The sequence below is a fragment of the Thamnophis elegans genome, chromosome 6 (genome assembly GCF_009769535.1).
Source record: "Thamnophis elegans isolate rThaEle1 chromosome 6, rThaEle1.pri, whole genome shotgun sequence".
Lineage (NCBI taxonomy): Eukaryota > Metazoa > Chordata > Lepidosauria > Squamata > Colubridae > Thamnophis > Thamnophis elegans.
This window is the reverse complement of record NC_045546.1, coordinates 40,680,009-40,699,093: the sequence shown is the minus strand read 5'-3', so window position 1 is coordinate 40,699,093 and position 19,085 is coordinate 40,680,009. Positions and strand designations below refer to the sequence as shown.

Below are 19,085 nucleotides of genomic sequence, written 5' to 3'. Positions count from 1 at the left end.
TCTTCCTGATGGATTTACCAGAGAGGCTTGATAAAGTTCTGAAGAGGATAGTGATTGTTTGAATGCATTAAAGAGAAAGATTGTCTTATGTAAAAAACCGTGATGATGATGATGATTAGGATAAAGAGTTTTATATTCGCTAACTAAGAGGAGGTGAAGAGATAAAGAGGGAAATTGCTTTTTTTTTTGTTTTCTTTCTTTTTTTGCACTTTTTATTTTTTAATTTTTTATTATTGTTGTACTTAAAATGTTTCGTAAAAACATTATCTTAAAAAACTTATTTATTAAGCTTATTATACAGTAATGGACAGCAAATTGTTATGAGCTTCAAATTGTCAGTACTAGTTGTTTTCTCATTTTTCAATTAAAAATGTGTCCATATCATGGATGGAACTAGTCATTTATCTTTTGATTTCCTCCTAAATATTTTTCTCCTATTTTAATCTTTTTGTATTTTTAAAAAAACCTGTTCAAAAGATTACAAATTCATTATCAAATAAATCAGCTTGGACATCTAAGGAAAATTCAAATGTAACTTGCTGTGTTTCTTACCTGTTCCCTCACTTCCAGCTGGATGTATTATATATTATATCAGATTATTTTTTGTTGCTATTGTTGTTTAACATTCTGATGTCCCCAAACCCTTTCTGAGGCTTCCAAGTTTCAAAATTCAAGAAATAATAGATGTATTATTAATAAAAGAACAGTAGAATATTCTACTAGAAAATTTTAATAGAATAGTACTATATATATTTTTTAAAAAATGAATCATCATTACATGTACTTAAACTTCTTTGCTTCATTTAGGAGATTCCCCTTTCTTGCTTCCAGGATTGAAATGATGATATCTATATATTAATAGAGTGCATTGTAATTTGGTGAGGTTTAATGTCCTGATCCCAGATCATGGGAGTGATTATGGAGAAAAATCCCTGACTTCAACTGACCTCTGAATTGGGTGCTTATGCCTTTAATCTGCTGAAAAATTCTATGGGTCCTTTCTGGGTGTGTTGGCAGTTTATGCAAAAGGGATTTTCTGAAATGGATTAAACCTCCCTTTGCATTGTTTCCGGACTGGAGAGAATTTGCTGAGCCACTAAGGGCTGAAAAAACAGAGCCAATGAAAGTGCATACCTGCACATTTCTGTTGGTATTAGTCTCCACTGCCTTAAAATGATTTGATTTGCTACACATATGCAAGTTATATTTTCACCAAACCAATAAGAGAGAGGTGTTTTTTAAGATCTCAGGATAAAAATGGACATTTTCAAGAAATCAATTTCTCTTTCTCTCTACTTAGGCACATACCTATATCTGTATCTCAGAGGATTGTGCAAAATCTTCAAAGAGGTGTTTTGCAATGTGCAGGTTGCTGAAAAAAGCATCTGTTATGGGACTATTAGAGCAGCTGGATTCTTTGCATAGTAGCCTTCCTAAGAAAGTGGGAAATGAGCAAGTGTTTTACTAAATCAAAAACTACTTTGTATCACTCTGCACATTGTGAATCATTTCTCTGGAAATTTTTGCTCAATCCTAGTAATCTGCTGTTAGATAAACAGATATCTTTGGCTGCCAGATAAATGTATTTCTTTTTCTGAGGAGGTTCCCAGAGCTTTTGTTTCTATCATTATCATTTTAAGACATATTTCTAGCAGAAGAGAAAGCAAGAGAGCACAGCTATCAGATGGCTGTTGAATCTTATTTTGGTATTGGGGATTGGACCTTGAAGGACATAATATTCTCTGTCACCTCACTGCTACTTCCTGTTCTCCCAAGTAGCAGGAAGGCTGCCAAGGAGACTCCTTTACTCTACCAAACAATAGGGTCATCTCCATGCTACTGCTGAAAACAAAATAATGAATAGTAAATCTCAGTTTGCTTCAACAAAAACATTTAAAGGGTTCTATCCAAATACATCCAACCAGCTTCATTCTGCACTGGTCCTGCATCAGTCCAAACCACTAGAATAATGACTTGAGGGCTATGCAAAATAGACCATGCAATCAGCACAGAAGGAAATATATTACTAGGACTTCAGCTTTAACATGTAGCTCTCTAGCAAAAAGCAGAATAAGGTATCATTTGGATTTTGGAATACAGTTATAACTCAAGTCTGTATTCTCAGGGTTGGTTTGGTTTTTTTACTTTCCATTTGCTAAAAATGATTTAGCTAAGGATAATTTAGCCTTCAGCTATCTATAATAAGCAAATGGCATTTTCATTATATAATACAATCTTGGACCATTAAAATTCACATTTTATCCTGGAGCTCATAATATATTACAGCTACAGGGAGGAAAATAAGATGCAGCACACTTCAATACATACTGTAAAATGCCGGTATTTTCTTCCATTTCTAATGTGATCATTAATAATCTAATAGGAAGCTATCTTTCTCCAAAAACTGGAACAGCTAAAGTGGGCAAGGTGTTACACCAGTACAGCCACTTCCCACGTGGTTGAAGATACCCATTTAACCAAGCGTTTACTACTTACTACACTGTACATTTTAGAAGAAGTCCAAATGAAATAATTTATATTTTTCACATTTGGGTTTATGTTATGTTTTTCATCTGTCCCTGTCCCATGATGAGAAACAATCAAACAAATAAATCAGCAGATCTCCAAAAATTATTTTGATCATGCCAACAGTTTGTCTGACACAATCACCAATATTGCTCCTGTAGCTAATTAGGTTGCCTGTGAACTATGCTGAATAATAGAAGTAAACCTCATTTGTCTCCATAAGCAAACATTTTTGTACATTCACTGGGAGATGAATTAAAACCCCATTTGAAAGGTAACTGATTTATGTTCCACAACAAGGAAGGTGGAGAAAGCCCCAAGCTATCAATTTATCTCTATATATGACCATCAAAGAAATAACACCTCCCAAATGATAGAAGAAAAGGAGAGCATAAAAACAGTTGCAGTCACAGTTGTTACATTTGTTTTCCTCATTGCTTTCAGTGGTTGGGGTTTTTTTGTGTGTGTATCTTAATATTGTTATAGTGCATTTTATTTTATAGTAATGAAATCATTTCAAGTGAAGAATTCATTTCATTGTTGCATTACATGACTAACCTGATAACTAGTACCAGCATCATGAAAAACAATAATGATAAAACAGTTAACTTTCATAGTACTTTTTTCCTAGCTAAAACATTGATAAATATTAAGAAACAATATTAAAATGACCACTTTAGCATCTTGTTTCAGACATCTGAGGTGTGTATATATGTAAGTGTAGGGGGTGGACTCTTTGGCTCACTACTCATACAGTAAGGTCATCAGACCGAGCCCGACTGCTGCCTTTGCTTAATCTGCTAAGGGGTCTTGTGTCAGTTGTCACATCAGCAGATGATAGTGGCAAGTTCTGCTGTGATGGTTCTAACTCGTTCTCCATGGGCTTTTCTTCTACTTGTTTTTCTGTTGTCTCCATTAACAGTTCTAACCTTTGTGGTTCAGCTTCCTCAGCTTCTTTCTCTTCTGATTCCTCCCCTGTTTCTCCTTTCTCCTTGTCCAGTTGGTCTATGTGTGTGTAGGAATGCAGTTGTTCATTAAATGTCCTGGAGAGGTCTTTCAGGTGTTCCATGCTAATCTTCTCTTCCATGTCATGCAATGAACTTTCTACTCCTACTTCTGTCAAAGGAAAGTAATGGAATTCTTGCTTCCCTTCCTCCTCTAGCAATTTATACCCTTTGGCTTTTTGGATAGATGAAACAGCAATAGAATGAAGGTGAGTCTCTGGCATTTCCACAGGTTGTTGTTCCGCTGGTTTTTTGAAAGCATTCAAGATTTTCTTGAGACCCAAGTGACTGATCTCTACAAGATTGAGGAAAAGGGATACTGATGCCACAGCCAACATGAACATGATAAAAACAGTCTTCTCAGTAGGCCTGGATGTAAAACAGTCTACAATGTTGGGGCAAGGCCATCTGCCACAGCGGTAGAGAGGATAGATTCGGAAGCCATACAGAAAGTATTGACCCACTATAAACCCAACCTCAAAGAGGGTCTTAAAAAAGATGTGACAGATATAAGTTCTCAGAATGGTTCCCTCAAGATGGAACTTTTTGATCCCTCTGTGGCTTGTATCCTTCAAAGAAACAGAGTTGCCGTCATCTTGGTCAAGGGGTGAGTTTTCTTCCTCTCCTTTTCTTTGCTGAGCTCTTTCAGCTTCTTTCCGTTCTTTCCTTTTCTGTTGCACCTTCACATAGTGGGCAGCATGGCCCAAATATACCAGCGAAGGAGTGGAGACAAAGATGATTTGGAGGACCCACAGACGGATATGAGAGATAGGGAAGGCCTCATCGTAACACACATTCTCACAACCTGGTTGCTGAGTGTTGCAAACAAAGTCTGACTGTTCATCACCCCATACAAATTCTGCTGCAGTTCCTAAGATCAGGATTCGGAAAATGAAGAGTACCGTGAGCCACACTCTCCCAATGACAGTGGAGTGTTCATTCACCTCTTCTAAGATGTTCCCTAAAAAACTCCAATCACCCATTGCTGGCTGTTTAAAAGAAAGACAATGATTACATTGTGTTATACTTTAATAGTTTAAATATATATTATCTACATGTCTTATTAGTTTCTCGTTATTTTTAACATGCTTCACATTTTCACAATCCATATTCCAATGAAAGCAAAAGCATATTTCATTCTGAACTGCACATTTTAATCCAAAGAGGCTGCTGCAAGCAAACAGCATAGCAAAGGGTGCAAAGCCATGCTCTCTTCTCTTTTTTTATTTTTAAAAATACACTGAAACTACTCTGAAATTAGGATGCAGTAAGTTGCTAATGCCTTCTACAAAAATCTCACAATCCAGATATTTTTGGAAGGCAGTTCTTGGAACTCTGCATGCTGGTCTGAATAATTCTGGTTCCTATATATGAAAAGAATGCTAGGTTGGGGAAGACTAACATAAAGATGATTCTAGCCATCACTTTTCCTGAAGGGACTCCTTTTGCTGGTTACTTCTGCTGTGTGCTGGATTTTATTGAAAGCATTTGGGTGGCAATGCCATGAATTATTTTCCTACCCATAAATTGAAATCTGACATCTGGACTTAGAAGCTTCTATTTAGAAGCTTCCATTTAGATAATGTTGGTTACTACATTGTTAATTGTTAGATAGGTATGGTTATCAATTGTAACTGTCTATAATTACAATGTTCATAAAAGCAGATGCCTCATTTAGCTCTTAATCAAACTCTATGGTTTGGAGTCATACATTGTGCTAAGCCATGGTTTGTTCATTATGGTTGAGTTTAAATCATTAAAAAAGTACAAATTTAGTATATCCCATAATACATTAAACCAAAACCAAATAAACTACCATATGGTTTAGCACTATCTATGAAACCAACCATTGTCTTTTAAAAAATCACAGTTATGAGCTGGCTGGGCTGGGAGTTATATGGATAGAAATCTATTGTTAATATATATATTAAGTAAATAAAGTTGGCTTGTTACAATGTGTAAAGGTTTGAGATGTACAAGCACTTTCCATATTAAATATACAAATCCAATGGAAAATATGTAAGCTATCATTGTGCTATACTAGAGATCTGAAGAGTCTGGAAATTCTTATGTTCTGTTTGACTGAGCACTTGGCTCTGCTTTTCTAATCATTATCAATAAGGCATTCCACATATTATTCTATATGCACCATGTATAATTTGCATTATTCCTTAACAATTATTCATTTTTCAGGGTATTCATCCACAGTGCAATTCAGTTCAGAATAATTCAACCAAACATAAACCAAATATAATTACTTTCTGACAAACTTAAAATAACATCCTTTCATTAATATAATATAGAGCAATAGCCACACCACCATTTATGCCTGCAGGTCAACACATTGTACAGTTCCTTTTAACATATTTAGAAATAATCTATTACAGGGTTTTATTAGTAATAGGATCACAAGGGTTCTAAATACTTTAACCTTTTTCTGAACAATTCCTGCAACAAAATGATAGGATGCAATGGTTATGGTAAATTTCTGGCTCTTGAATTTTTTTCAAAACTGTAAATTCTTGGCCAAGTTCAAAGTGTTTTAGTAGAGAAAAAACATATTCTGAGAAGAGATTAATCTAATATTAATCTATATTTAAAGAAGCATCCAAGCATCTTGTCGTTTAGTTAAAACAAGCCACACTTCATCCTAAGAACCAAATTACACACTTCCTATAAAAATCAAACAGCATTGAGACATAAATGTGCAAGAAAATTCTTATTTCCAAGCCTCCTTTCAAACAGGACACCTTTTCATATTCAAGCTGAATGTATGTTTCTCCAAGTGCAGAAGTTCAGAAAGAAGAAATCAGGATATTATAGATGGCTTCACTAACATGTTTCTAAATGTTAGATGCATGCTTGCAAAACAGCCTAATATCACCATGCATTCAGGTGTTTCTTTAGAACACCAATACTTTTTTTTTTAAAGGAGGAACCTAACAGTTGGCCTCTAGCTGCTGACATCCTCAGATTCCAGGAGCTGGGTTTTTTTCCAACCACCTAGGAAGAAAACAATATTGTTATGAATTTATGAAGCAGCAAACTTGCCACAGTGGAAGGATCCGTTGAAGATACGTTCTCCCGTTGTTGCTGGGTACTCTGCAGCAAAAAAAGAAAAAAGTTTTAACTTTTCCCTCCTCTAAAAGTCCCCAACTTTGTCACATGACTGAGCAAAAGTGACTGGATCAGCATTGACAGGTAGGCTTTACTTGCCCCATAGTATATAAGCTCTAAGCCAGACATCTTTACAAAATGAATGACATTCGGTGACAGGAAGAACAATAGAGAGAAAAGACAAATAAAAAGAGGCCCATACAGTAATGAAAAAAAAAGGAAAAAGATTCTGCATGTTGAATAGAACTAAAATGAATTGGTAACAGGCTCTGGGCACCAGACACTGATAATATAGTGCAAGCAAACATGCTATTTTCAGAGACCAATGCTATCCTATAGAGGAATGGGCTCCGAAGTTGAAATACCCAGAGAACTCGTATCCATATGAAAAATTAATGGAACCATTAATAAATAAATTTTCTGTGCTATAAATACATTTAATTTGAACAAAATGTTACAATTATTGTTTTATCAATACATTTAGTTCAATGTAAGCAGAAATTGGCATGGAACACAGTTTGAATACTGGGGCTATAGAGGATATTCCACTGGCATATTATTATTCTTATAATCACAATCAGAGCAACTTAATTCTGCCTAAAAACATATTTAACAATTGTATCAACTTATGGGGAATTGAGGAAAGGTGATAATGAGGAATTTATGGGCCTTCAAAGGATGCTGAATTGAAATTCCCATCAGCTTCATTCAGTATGGACAATAGTGAGATGGTTGGGACTTGTAGTTCACAGATACTTTCCTCTAGTCTTCGACAAAGTTTGGCCAAACTTCCTTTCACAAATGTCTATGGATATTCTCAGTCATCCAGGTCACAGTTGTCCCAAAGGCATTTTTTCAAGAGGCAACTGGACTTCCTTGTTTTTCTTTGAAGACATTTCACTTCACATCCAAAAAGCCAAGAAGCTGAAGAGGTTCTTGGATGAGAAGTGAAATGATTTCAAAGAAAAACAAGGAAGTCCAATTGCCTCTTGAAAAAGCACCTTTGTGATTTCTTTCATAAACCTTAGAACAACTTTAGATGATATCTGAGTGTATATTTCTTTACATTTAGCAGGATGATAGTGAAGATTTCTCAGAATGCTTATATAACTTCAACTATATTCAAAATTAATAGATTATTTTTACATTTAAGTTGCAAATGCCTACACTCAGTGAGCACATGATCTGAAAGCAGTACAAAGAATATGGACAAGAGCATCATATAGTGTCATTCCATAATAAGAACAAAGTAAAGGGTGTATTGGCAAAAGAAACAGAGCAGAAACAATAGAGATACTGGTATACTGGTATATACTGGTTTAGGAAATCTAGAGAACAAGAGGTGAAAGAGTAACATCAAGGCCATTAGATTGCTAGGCATAAGTACCATATAGCACAAGGGAGTTGGGGAACACACAAAGAACAAATGTACCTTTTGCTCCTTCTTTTCATTTTCCTTTATCTCTGCCATTGCTCTCTCCACCTGCAGTCTTAGTCTGGCAACTCTCTACGGCAGTGCCAAATATAATTGCAAATCCATTCAGGAATTAAATGAAACTCTACTCTCCAGTCAATGGTAACATCCATTGCTTTCAATTTGACAGGTTGTTTCTTCATGCTTCAATGATGTTTTCTGGAAACAGAAGATTTTTGCCTGGTAATTCCTCTTGCCTTCTTCATATTTCACATCCATGAATAATTACAAACCTATCTCTAAAACTGGTTTACGTGGTTAAAATTAGTATGGAGCCTACATTTTATATCACATGTGGATACAATTAGAATTACTGAGTTCAGAGAAAAGCTACTTGATATGTTCCAGTTAAGAGAACACAATGGCTCAGGTTAAAGACTCCGAGTATCAGTTGGAAAGCTGACAGCCTGCGTTTGAATCCTAACTCCATGTGCTGGGTTGAACTCCCTTTACTTGCTCCAGCTTCTGTCTCCCTAGCAGTTTGAAAGCATGCAAATGTGAGCAGATAAATAGGTACCATTATCGTTGGGAAAGTAACAGCATTCTATGTGCCTCTGTATAGTCATGCTGACCACATGACCATGGAAGTATCTTTGGACAACCCTGGCTCCTTTGACTAAGCAACAGAGATGAGCACTGCCCCTTAGACTTACCTTTATACTCCAGATGTTTTGGATTGTATCTTATTAACAGCTAGACTGACTCAAGCCAATGGAAGTTGACGTTCAAAACATCTGGACCACACCAGACTGCTCATCTCAATGCTAAATGGAAAAGCATGTACAGCCAGCCTCATTATTAGGCAAATTAAGTGGTCTTCCTCAGGCAACAGGCTAAGATAAGTGCTAGCAGATCTACCACAAAGGTCTAAATGCAGGTCTAAACAAGTACAAGCAGCATTCTTTCTCTTCAGCCAGTCTTTCAACAACAGCCTGGATTATCATTGTTATGGAAAGACTGGGTGAGGTTTTTTTTAATCTTATTCTTTTTCTCCCAACATGTTACAAAGTAGTACTGGAAAATAGTTTTGATCAAATGTCTGAGGTTATCTAAGGAGCCACCTCTTCCCCAATACATCTACCCAACCTATCAGGTCCAGCAGGAGAGACATATTGTGGGTCAGAGGTGGTATTCAGTAGGTTCTGACCAGTTCTGGAGAACCAGTAGTGGAAATTTTGAGTAGTTCAGAGAACCACTAAATACCTTCTCTGACTGCCCTGGCCCCCATCTATTCTCTGGTTCCCGAGTCCCAGCTGATTGGGAGTGAATGGGGATTTTGCAGTAACTTTCCCCTGGAGTGGAGTGGGAATGGAGATTGTACAGTGTCCTTCACCTGCCATGCCCACCAAGCCAAACCCACAGAACCGGTAGCAAAAAAAATTGAATGCCACCACTGCTGTGGGTCCCTTGTGTGAAAGGGCTCTATCTAAGAGATGAGCATTTTCTGCCTGGCATCCACCTTCTATCTATCTATCTATCTATCTATCTATCTATCTATCTATCTATCTATCTATCTATCTATCTATCTATCTATCTCCCTATTATTCAGTGCCAACTTATATTCCTATTTCTCACTCCTTATTTATTGCCTTTTATTGCACTTATTGCACTGATATTTTAAAGCCAGATTTGGACTAAAGACTTGCCACCTATTTATTCAGATACAGAAATGAATTATCAATAGAAATATAGGACAGGAGCAATGCAGAATATTTATATGGGACTCCTCCTTCTCTGGAAACATGAAATCAGTATACAATAAGATCTTATGTTATCTTAACCATAGACTTGTATCCTTAAAGAATTTTTAAAGTTTTACAAACTTTTAAAGTTTCTTTAAAAAGCTAATCATTCTAATAAAATATGGTCTATATATACTACAGAATCATTTTCCTCTCTTTTGGAGGAGCTAAGAACAGAGATTCTTTGCTAATTATTTATATTGTAAATCACTACGGGTTTTATGGAGAAAGTAATGGTGCTGAACTCTAAGATCATCATTTATCCACTTATCATAATGTCAAAGTGGGTGGATGCTTGTAAATGGATAAATTACTCTGCTCTTAGAGCAAGACAAGTCATCTGAGTAGGACAGAGAAGGACTAAAATGAAAAGAGAATGATGGCAAGCCAGCAGAGTGGTGGGACCAGAATAGCATAAGAAAAGGTGGAGAATAGGGGGGGGGGGAGAGACCGGAGATTAGGCAGTTGCAATAAGAAATCACATAGCTAAAACAGTTTTATATACTGCTGCTAAGATCACACTATGGAGTGATGCTTATGTAGTCACTGAAGTAGCTTTATTGACTTTTAAGCCTTTGGTATATAATCATTCCACAAGAGGGTGTTGTGTTGCTACATTAGTATGCCTGCTTAAGATCAAATAGAAAATTTAAGTTGTACTTTGAATCTTTGTTTTCCCTGTTCCATTTACTCTAGATGACATGTTTCTTAATATAATGATCCTACGCTGTTTGTATGTATATATGAAAGTATGTAAATATCTCTGTCTATGTATTCATATTTATGCAGGGTACTAAATGCCCCATTCTACCTCACTAAAAAGGCAATTAGATTGAGCCTAAACCTACTTTCTTTCCTTTCCTCCCTCCCTCCCTCCCTCCCTCCCTCCCTCCCTTCCTTCCTCTCTCCCTCTATTATTTTGGTGGACATTCTCAACTAATAGTAATGGGGAAAATCAGGACATTTTGTTTAAGACAACGTGTACTATGTGGCCTGAAGATAACAGGTAACCCAACCAATTATTTTTGTGACATGTTAGGCTGCTGATACTTGATCCATTCTCCCTGTTTTTCAGTAGGAATGTAAAATGTGTGAGGCTTAACTCACTATATAAATTAGATAGTCCAGTAGCACCTGTTCAGTCTAACAAATATTTAAAAAAATACTCCTTTATGAACTGTAATTGTCTTAATCATATGCCTGAAATTCATGAAATATTATGCTGTTAATAACATTTGTTAGTTTGAAAAGGTACTAACTCACTCACAATTTATCTTCAGAGCCCATACAGCTTTCCCGTTATAACTTCTATGAAAATTAGCCCACCCAAAGGGCAAGAACATCTCTTCAGGTGATATCATTATATCACTATCACATCCAACCTTGTTGTCCAAATATTAAAAATGTTGTTCATGATTGCTGCCTATGCTTGTGTAGAGAGATTTTTTTTTTAAAAAATAAATAAACAAGTTCATAATACACAGGGATGGGCCATATCTGAATCTCAAATGTGTTGCTCTGCACGTCTCTTCAACATTGGCTTCAACAGCAATGAGTTCCATGATGTTCAATGCCCTTCCATTGGCTAGATCAGTGCAAATGAGGTCTAGGAGAAGTTGCATACCATTTTCAAACTTCTGATAACTTAATTGCTTGTGACTATCCATATGTTTTTAGCATTTAGCTCTCATCTTTTATTATGTTGAGTGGGACTTTTGGGAGGTAGACTCTAACAATAATCTGGAGAGCCATGTGTTTTAAAGGAGTCACTTAATATGAAGATAATTTCTAGCTGCTCCATCCTTTTACCTGCCTGTGTACAGATATTCCCAAGTGCCATTGTAGGACAAATGATTTCTACTTCTGTGTTACTTCTGCTGTTGGTTGCTTTCCCAGTCCTAAATGAAGCCTTAGAAACCAAGAGTCCTCCCTGGATCTCTCTAAAAGCTGCCAAGGCCATCTCCTCTCAGAACAGTAAAGTCGAGTTGCTGCAGATATACTGAGGAATAAGGAGACCCCTACCATCAGAAAGTGTCCTTTTGTCAGCCTCTGTTTTGCTGCTTGCTTTTCGGCTGCCATTGAAACGGGGAGGGAGGGCATGGTATTTGGGTGAGGGAAATAATCTGTACAGGAGGACTGTTAATTGGGAGTTATTCTCACCATCGTTTACGCATGTGGAAAGGAGGAGAGGTTCCCGCCAAGGCCAACTGCCCGGGATACCAACCTGATGATGATTTTTGAAGATGTCTCCCACCTGACAGCTGTGGAGATATTGGATTGGATTATGGACTGGGGTTACCAAGGGGAGGGGAATGGGTCATGTATTGATATTGAATGCTTTCATGCGCTTTTCCTCAGATCCAGCTTTGCTTAGCTTCTATTTACTTGTAATCAGTAAAAGTACTCTTAATTCTGCAAAATGGAGTTAAGTGGTTTCTTTCTTGGTTACTAAGTGAAACAGCAACTGACACCTCTCATGTGAGATTATGACTGTCCTCCCCCCATAGGAAGACATACCCATGAGAGAGGAATTTTCCCAGAGCCTCTGGAAGCAGAGCAAAAGTCCACTCAGAACCACTAGTATTTATAACTTCAGAGAAAAGGAAAATTAAGGGCCCCAACACAAAAGTGAGGAAAGGGATAAAAAAGGAAATGCCAAGAGAATTGTAAAAATAAAAATGAATTGGAGATGACAACTGATATAAAGAGAATGAGAAAGGCAGCTAAGAGTAAGGAAGCAAGCAGAATGGTCACTTCAAGAAAATAACATGCCTGGAACTTATTTACTTTAATATTCAAATATAGAGGCATAGAACACAGGGTAGAGATGGGGCTGGCCAAGACCTGAATCTATCATTTAGGAACAATGTTTAGTATCAACAAACATATAATGGAAAAGCATATAATAGATTTTAGATGAAGCCTTTATTATGCATCTGTCACACTTCATTCACAGAATTTTATGGTGGGGACTAACTGCAGCATTTTTTTTTCCAGCCACTATTCCTATTTCTTTTTCTTATCAGGAAAAATCCACTGGGGACACCTTGTGGCAAGATGGCAGCAAGCACATTTAATAAATAAATAAGTATACAAATTCTATAGTGGCTTTTGATTGCAATTACAATAGAAGTCATTATCTGGATGCAGACTCGATCTCATAATTTTATTATATTGTACAAGCATTATTATATGAAGATACATAAAGCATAATTAACCATTATTCCAATGTTAAAAGCTGCATGTTTACAGGTATCTTGTAGGAATTCAATGTAAGAATTCAAGCTCAGTATTGTTCAGTGGGTCTGCTTTTATTTATTAGCTTTATTCTACCTTTTATTCAGTGTATATAGCATACACAGTGTTCCCTCTTTCTATTTTCCCTAACAATAACCCAGTGAGTTGAAAGAGAGTTACTGGCCCAAACTATCCAGTGAGTTTCTACGTCTGTGGGTATAGAACTTTACTCTATTAACTCCTAATCCATCATCTTAAACTACTACATCAGTTGCTTATGTTTATTCATTATTTTCTTTCTTTCAGCAATTATTGACTTTCTTAAAGAGTATTCTAGCTTTCCATCAATAGTCCAGAAATAGAAATAGTCCAGAAATAGTCCAGAAATAGTCATCGAAACTAATGCTTTAGAAAAGGACTTAGGTTCAGAGATAAATATACTTACAGACATACAGGACACATCTAGCACATTATTCATTTTTGTGGGACCCAATGTTGTACCTGCAGAATGTACGAGCGTAATGGCATGGATTGTTAGCACTTCAAAACCTACTGATCACAAGGGACACCTGGAAAGTATTATTATTTTTGCTGGTTGCGCAGTTGGATAGATGTTTAGAATGATTTTGGCATTTTTATCCATCTATCAAGTCTTTCCCAAGGATCTGGGATAGGCAAATTTTGTTGTTAAATGCATCACAAGATGTAAACTGTCCCAAGTAAAGTGGTATTTGGCAGTTGACCAATAGTGATTTTGTCAATGGTGACGGATTGATCTGATGACTGGAATTACATACAGGTGTTAATTGCCATGATTGTATTTCCTCAACTGAGTTGTTAACATTATTTATATGCTGCTTGATGGTCAGACGAGAGGCAGCTTAGTCCTCAGAAGGAATGGCAGCATGCTAAATATCTAAAAGGGGCCTTTCCTCGCTTTCTGGATGGTAAACTGAGGAGGGAGAGATGTACTTACTACAGGATTCTGTTACTCAACCTTACAAGAAAGTGTTGATACTTATGGTTGGTGCTTCTTATCTGGACTACCTTGGACAAAGAGTATGTCACACTTAGCATTTTCTCCATTGTCTCTTCATCTACCCATTCTTTTGGGATAACCTCAAGATGTTTCTACCTATCTTTGTTTTCACAAGCATACTTGTTCTCTTGATTTTCACCTGAAAGGATGTTGTTAGCTAAGAGCCAAGCTCTTCCTTAACCTCCACATAATTCCTTTAATAAACTTTCTTTCTGATTCAATAAGTTATTTCACCAATCCTTCCTTTAGTTATATTCCTACTCCCCAGAATATACAAATAGCTCTCTCTTCCAATGCAAAGTGCATAAAAAGAATAAGATTTAAACTAAATAAGTGAATGTTTTGCATTTTGACATGTTTTGCATTTTGAAACTCAAAGTCCAAACTATTATGGCATCACCAATTAAAAACAAACCTTAATTTTATGATGACATAAACCTCCTACCACAACTACTGAATGTTGGCCTGTCTGACATCCCCACTTGATTTCTAAAACAGAAGAGCACTCAGTTGGGTCTTGGCTTTGGAACCATCATTGTTTTCCCTAATTGATGAAGTAGATACTTTGCTGTGAACCTTGGTTAAAATTGGCTTCACTGTTTTCAGCCTTTCTGTTTGTTCCAGAAGGTGGCTGACTTCCCTCCCAGGAGGACATCCGTAGAGACAGTTCCTGTTTCCTTGCCCTTCCCACTACTTGCCTTCCTGAACCTGATATGATTGTTTCTCTGGGCAGAATACAAAATATGCCAGCAAGGAACGGAAGCCTCTCATACTTCAGCAATTTACCAAAAAAGAAAAGCTTCATGGGCATAAGAGCATTCTCTTTTCCTGACATGGGATCCAGGCCATTCTCAGATCATTAATCTCTCACCAGAACTGTGGCCAGACACCCCCTGATTCACAGAAGGCGGCATATTCGTGGGAATATTGCAAACTGTGAACCAAGACTGTGAGCAAGATTGTGAGCAAGGCTGGAAGGACAGATTCATTTTGCCCATACATGGAGAAGTTGGCTATTGTAACATCTTAGTTGAACAGAAATCTGAAGCGCTATCATTAGCTTAGTTTGGGTTATAGCCATACTTAATTCTAAAATACCCATTCTCATAATAGCAGATTTAATCATGATTCAGATAATGGTTAGAAATAAATCAGAGAAGCAAATTGCATCTTCTTTCAATTATGCAGCAACCAGATGATTCTTTTTTATTGTTTATTCTTCAATAAGATTATGACTTTAATTCAATCATGACTTAATGATCACACTTAGATTGGAAAATCCCTCCATTTAACGCTTGATTCTTGACTTAAAGAAACAACTATAAAGTATCCATTTGTGTCATTAAGTTCTTTTATCTCTTTTTCTAAATGCTTAGAGAGGAGTGGGGAGACTAATTCTACAGTGGGGGTTTAATGGATCCAGTTTGTGTGTAAGACACAAGGAATAAGGGAAAGCGGGCATAAATTGTGCTGTGTTTGTGTGATTTGACAGGAGAAAATATCTGGCATATGATTCTGAAAGACTTCCTATGCAACCGATGTACAACTCTTTCAAGCGTGAGGTGTGATACAACCGTTACATGTAGAGGGCTACCAGACAAGGAGTTTACTGCATCTCTGCAGCTGCACTCACCCTGGTAATTGCATGAGCCAATTCAGACAATTCCTTGATGGGTGGGGCTTATAAAATAATTAGATAGTTTTGGTGGGGAATAGGGAATTAGCTGTAATGAACTGGATGGTTCCCTATAAGCTCTACAAAATTGCGTGCTAAATGTAAGCTGCAGGGGAAAATAGGTGAAACTAAGTTTGCATTTAAAGAGATGATAGCTTGCAAGCAGAATTAGTTTAAGACTTTTTTTCTTCATGATTGTTGATAATATTCAGTGTTATCTGGGTATGGATTGTACAAGATTTTATAGATTCAGAATATTTACCACAAAATACCATAATTATTATTAGTTTAGCTGAAGTTGCCATGCTGAGCTTAGAAAAAGGAGACAAGACTCAGAATATACAAGTGTATGAATGGAAAATCATGCTTCAGAAGTATCTGAGTGTCAACTAGAGCAGATGGGACAGAAGAGAAGCAATTGACCACTATAGGTTCTGTCTACTACAAAATTGCACGAGATAGAAGCCACTGATATGTGTGTTGCTCATAAAAGTCTTGTTTCAAAATAAATGGAAGAGAAAGGAGGAGGGAGAAGGGAGGAGAAGTAGTAGTTCTGTCTGCTGCTAAATTGCACTACTGTAGAAGCACTGATATGTATGTTGCTCATAAAAGACTTGTTTCAAAATACAGTAAATGGAGGAGGAGGGGGGAGGGGAAGGAGGAAGATGATGATGATTATGAAGCATCAACTGAAGACCAACTTTCATATGCTATTTTTTCATACATTCAAGACCCATATAAGGGTTATCAACACATCCTGAATGCTGAATACTGTGTCCATGCCATCCAATATTCTTGGCAAAGGTGTTGCTGTGGAAAGATTCTGTGAGTTACTTTTTTTTAATAAAAAGTTTTTATTTTTAGACAGACATTGACAAACAAAACATTAAACATAAAGCTATCTTCAATTACATACAGTGTGTCAATTGGTTACAAGGTTTTTGTGCATTCTTTCCATAGTCATAACTTATTTATATGAATTGACATATTATCAAATCAAATATATTTGTATACATTATTATCAATGTACATCATTTATTTGATTATCACTATTATTCCTTCATTTTAAATGAGATATTCTAGGTATTGAATTCATTTATATTATAGCATTTCATTACATCATCTTGAATCTATCCAATAATAATATATCTTTATGTTATATTCTGTATCATTCTATTATTCTTGTATTTATAACATTCTCTAACATCTTTCATTTCCATGTTTTTTTTATCTAACTACTGATAAAATAGATCGCATATCTTATAAAATTGTTTATCTTCCTGTTCTCTCTAATTTCAAATGTCAATTTACTCATTTCAGCACATTCCATTATTTTGTGAATAACTTCCTCCTGTGTGGGTATTTTCTCATTTTCCCAATTTTTAGCAAATACAATTCTAGCTAAGATTCTGTGAGTTACTAATCCTAAGAGATCCACACCTTGCACTTCAGTTATTATTATCATTAAAATTATCATTCTAATTCTCAGAGCACCAATTATTTCTCAGGTGCTGGATTAAAGAGCAGAGAAATGCATTAAAAATAACTCTTACTTCTTTCCTACAAGCATGTTTCTTTCCTCTTCTTCCATTATTGCCAATTTTTTAAAATATTACACAGTATGTTATCCCTCTTTGTCCTAGAATTAAGGCTAGCTCACTTCATATTATTAAACTATAACAACAGTAACAGATTCATAGTCCTTCATTCATATCCAAAAAAATTTATAATGGCAAAATGACCTATTTATTTGTTTGTTTATTATATTTTGCATTTCTTAACCACCCATCTCCCTCAGGTGCAACAATTATAAAATAACCAAAAAAACCTATCAAGGATATATGTACATTAAAAAAAAATAGTAAATCATAAAAATATTTAAATTGTGTAAACGTCAGTCTAGATTCTCAATCATCCAGGTCATACTTGTCTCAAAGATGCTTTTTCAAAAGTCAACTGGACTGTTTTTTTCCTTCAAGAAGAAGAAAACGTTTAGCTTCTCATCCAAGAAACTTCATTGGTTCTGATGGGGCAGCGATGGAAAGATAAGATACTGAGAGTTGATATTACACATTAAAATTGTATAGGCATTTAAAGCAATTCAGAAGAATTGCTTTGGAACTTGCATCAGTAGAACTGCCATTCCATAAAGCAGAGCCTCTTTTCCAAGCACATCTGGAAAATGTTCTTTCAGCATTTCAGAAGCATATTAATGGAGTAGATTCTATTAAAGTAGGTACAACTTCTGTGCAGATGCAATAAAAGACTGAAAAAAGGGAGGCTGCTTTATTGTAAAATTGTAAATAGATATATTTAAGAAAACAATTTTCCCTCCAAATAGTGGCTACTCATGGCCAAAGGCAAAGGTGGAAGAAAAAATCGTATCAATTATATATATATATGTGTGTGTGTGTGTGTGTGTGTGTGTTTGTGTGTGTATGTGTATGTGTATGTATATGTATATGTATATGTATATGTATATGTATATGTATATGTATATGTATATGTATATGTATATGTATAAATAATGTAACCAGAAAAATATGACTGTTTACTCAGTAAATACATCTCCAATTTTTGGAAGTAAAATCTGGTCTAGGAGAAAGATGCAGGAGAATTGAATTTGGAGCCAAGCTGCAGTTGGAAAAGAGGCCTCCATCTTTGTGCAGGCAATTCATTGGAGCAAGTATGATCAGTGATGTAGAAGACCAGCAAGGCAGTCATCTTTCCTCTGTCTGTAGCTGTTTTATTGCTTTCTGTTCTGGTTTCATCCTTAATGTAGTGCATGCAAATTGAAGAGTTCATTTCTATGTCTCTTCTTTGTGCAGGCCATTCATTGGAGCAAGTGTGGTCAGTGATGTAGAGGATCGGCAAGGCAGTCATCTTTCCTCTGTAAGTAGCTGTTTTATTGTTTTGTGTGCTGGTTTCATCCTTAATGTAGTAGTGCATGCAATTAAAGTCTTCCTTTCTGTGGCTCTTTGTGCAGGTCATTCATTGGAGCAAGTGTGGTTAGTGATGTATTGTAGAAGACCGGCAAGGACAGTCATCTTTCCTCTGTAAGTAGCTGTTTTATTGCTTTCTGTGCTGGTTTCATCCTTAATGTAGTAGTGCATGCAATTAAAGTCTTCCTTTCTGTATCTTTTCTTTGTTTAGGCCATTCTTTGGAACAAGGTGGTCAGTCAGTGATGTTGAAGACACACAAAAGGACAGTCATCTGTCCTTTCTATTATTTTGTGTGCTTGTTTGATCCTAATGCACTGCATGCCCTTGA

The 19,085-nt window shown here is 36.2% G+C and overlaps 1 protein-coding gene across 1 annotated transcript; it reads right to left on the bottom strand.

Moving 5' to 3' along the window:
• Positions 1-3,274: 3,274 nt before the first annotated feature.
• GJA8 (gap junction protein alpha 8) lies at positions 3,275-4,513 on the bottom strand. Its single transcript, XM_032220040.1, has one exon. It carries the CDS (start codon positions 4,511-4,513, stop codon positions 3,275-3,277), a length of 1,239 nt encoding a protein of 412 aa, XP_032075931.1.
• Positions 4,514-19,085: the final 14,572 nt, after the last annotated feature.

What these genes read in the sequence shown, in the direction of transcription:
- GJA8 (XM_032220040.1), bottom strand. Translation starts at nt 4,513, where the DNA reads ATGGGTGATTGGAGTTTTTTAGGGAACATCTTAGAAGAGGTGAATGAA.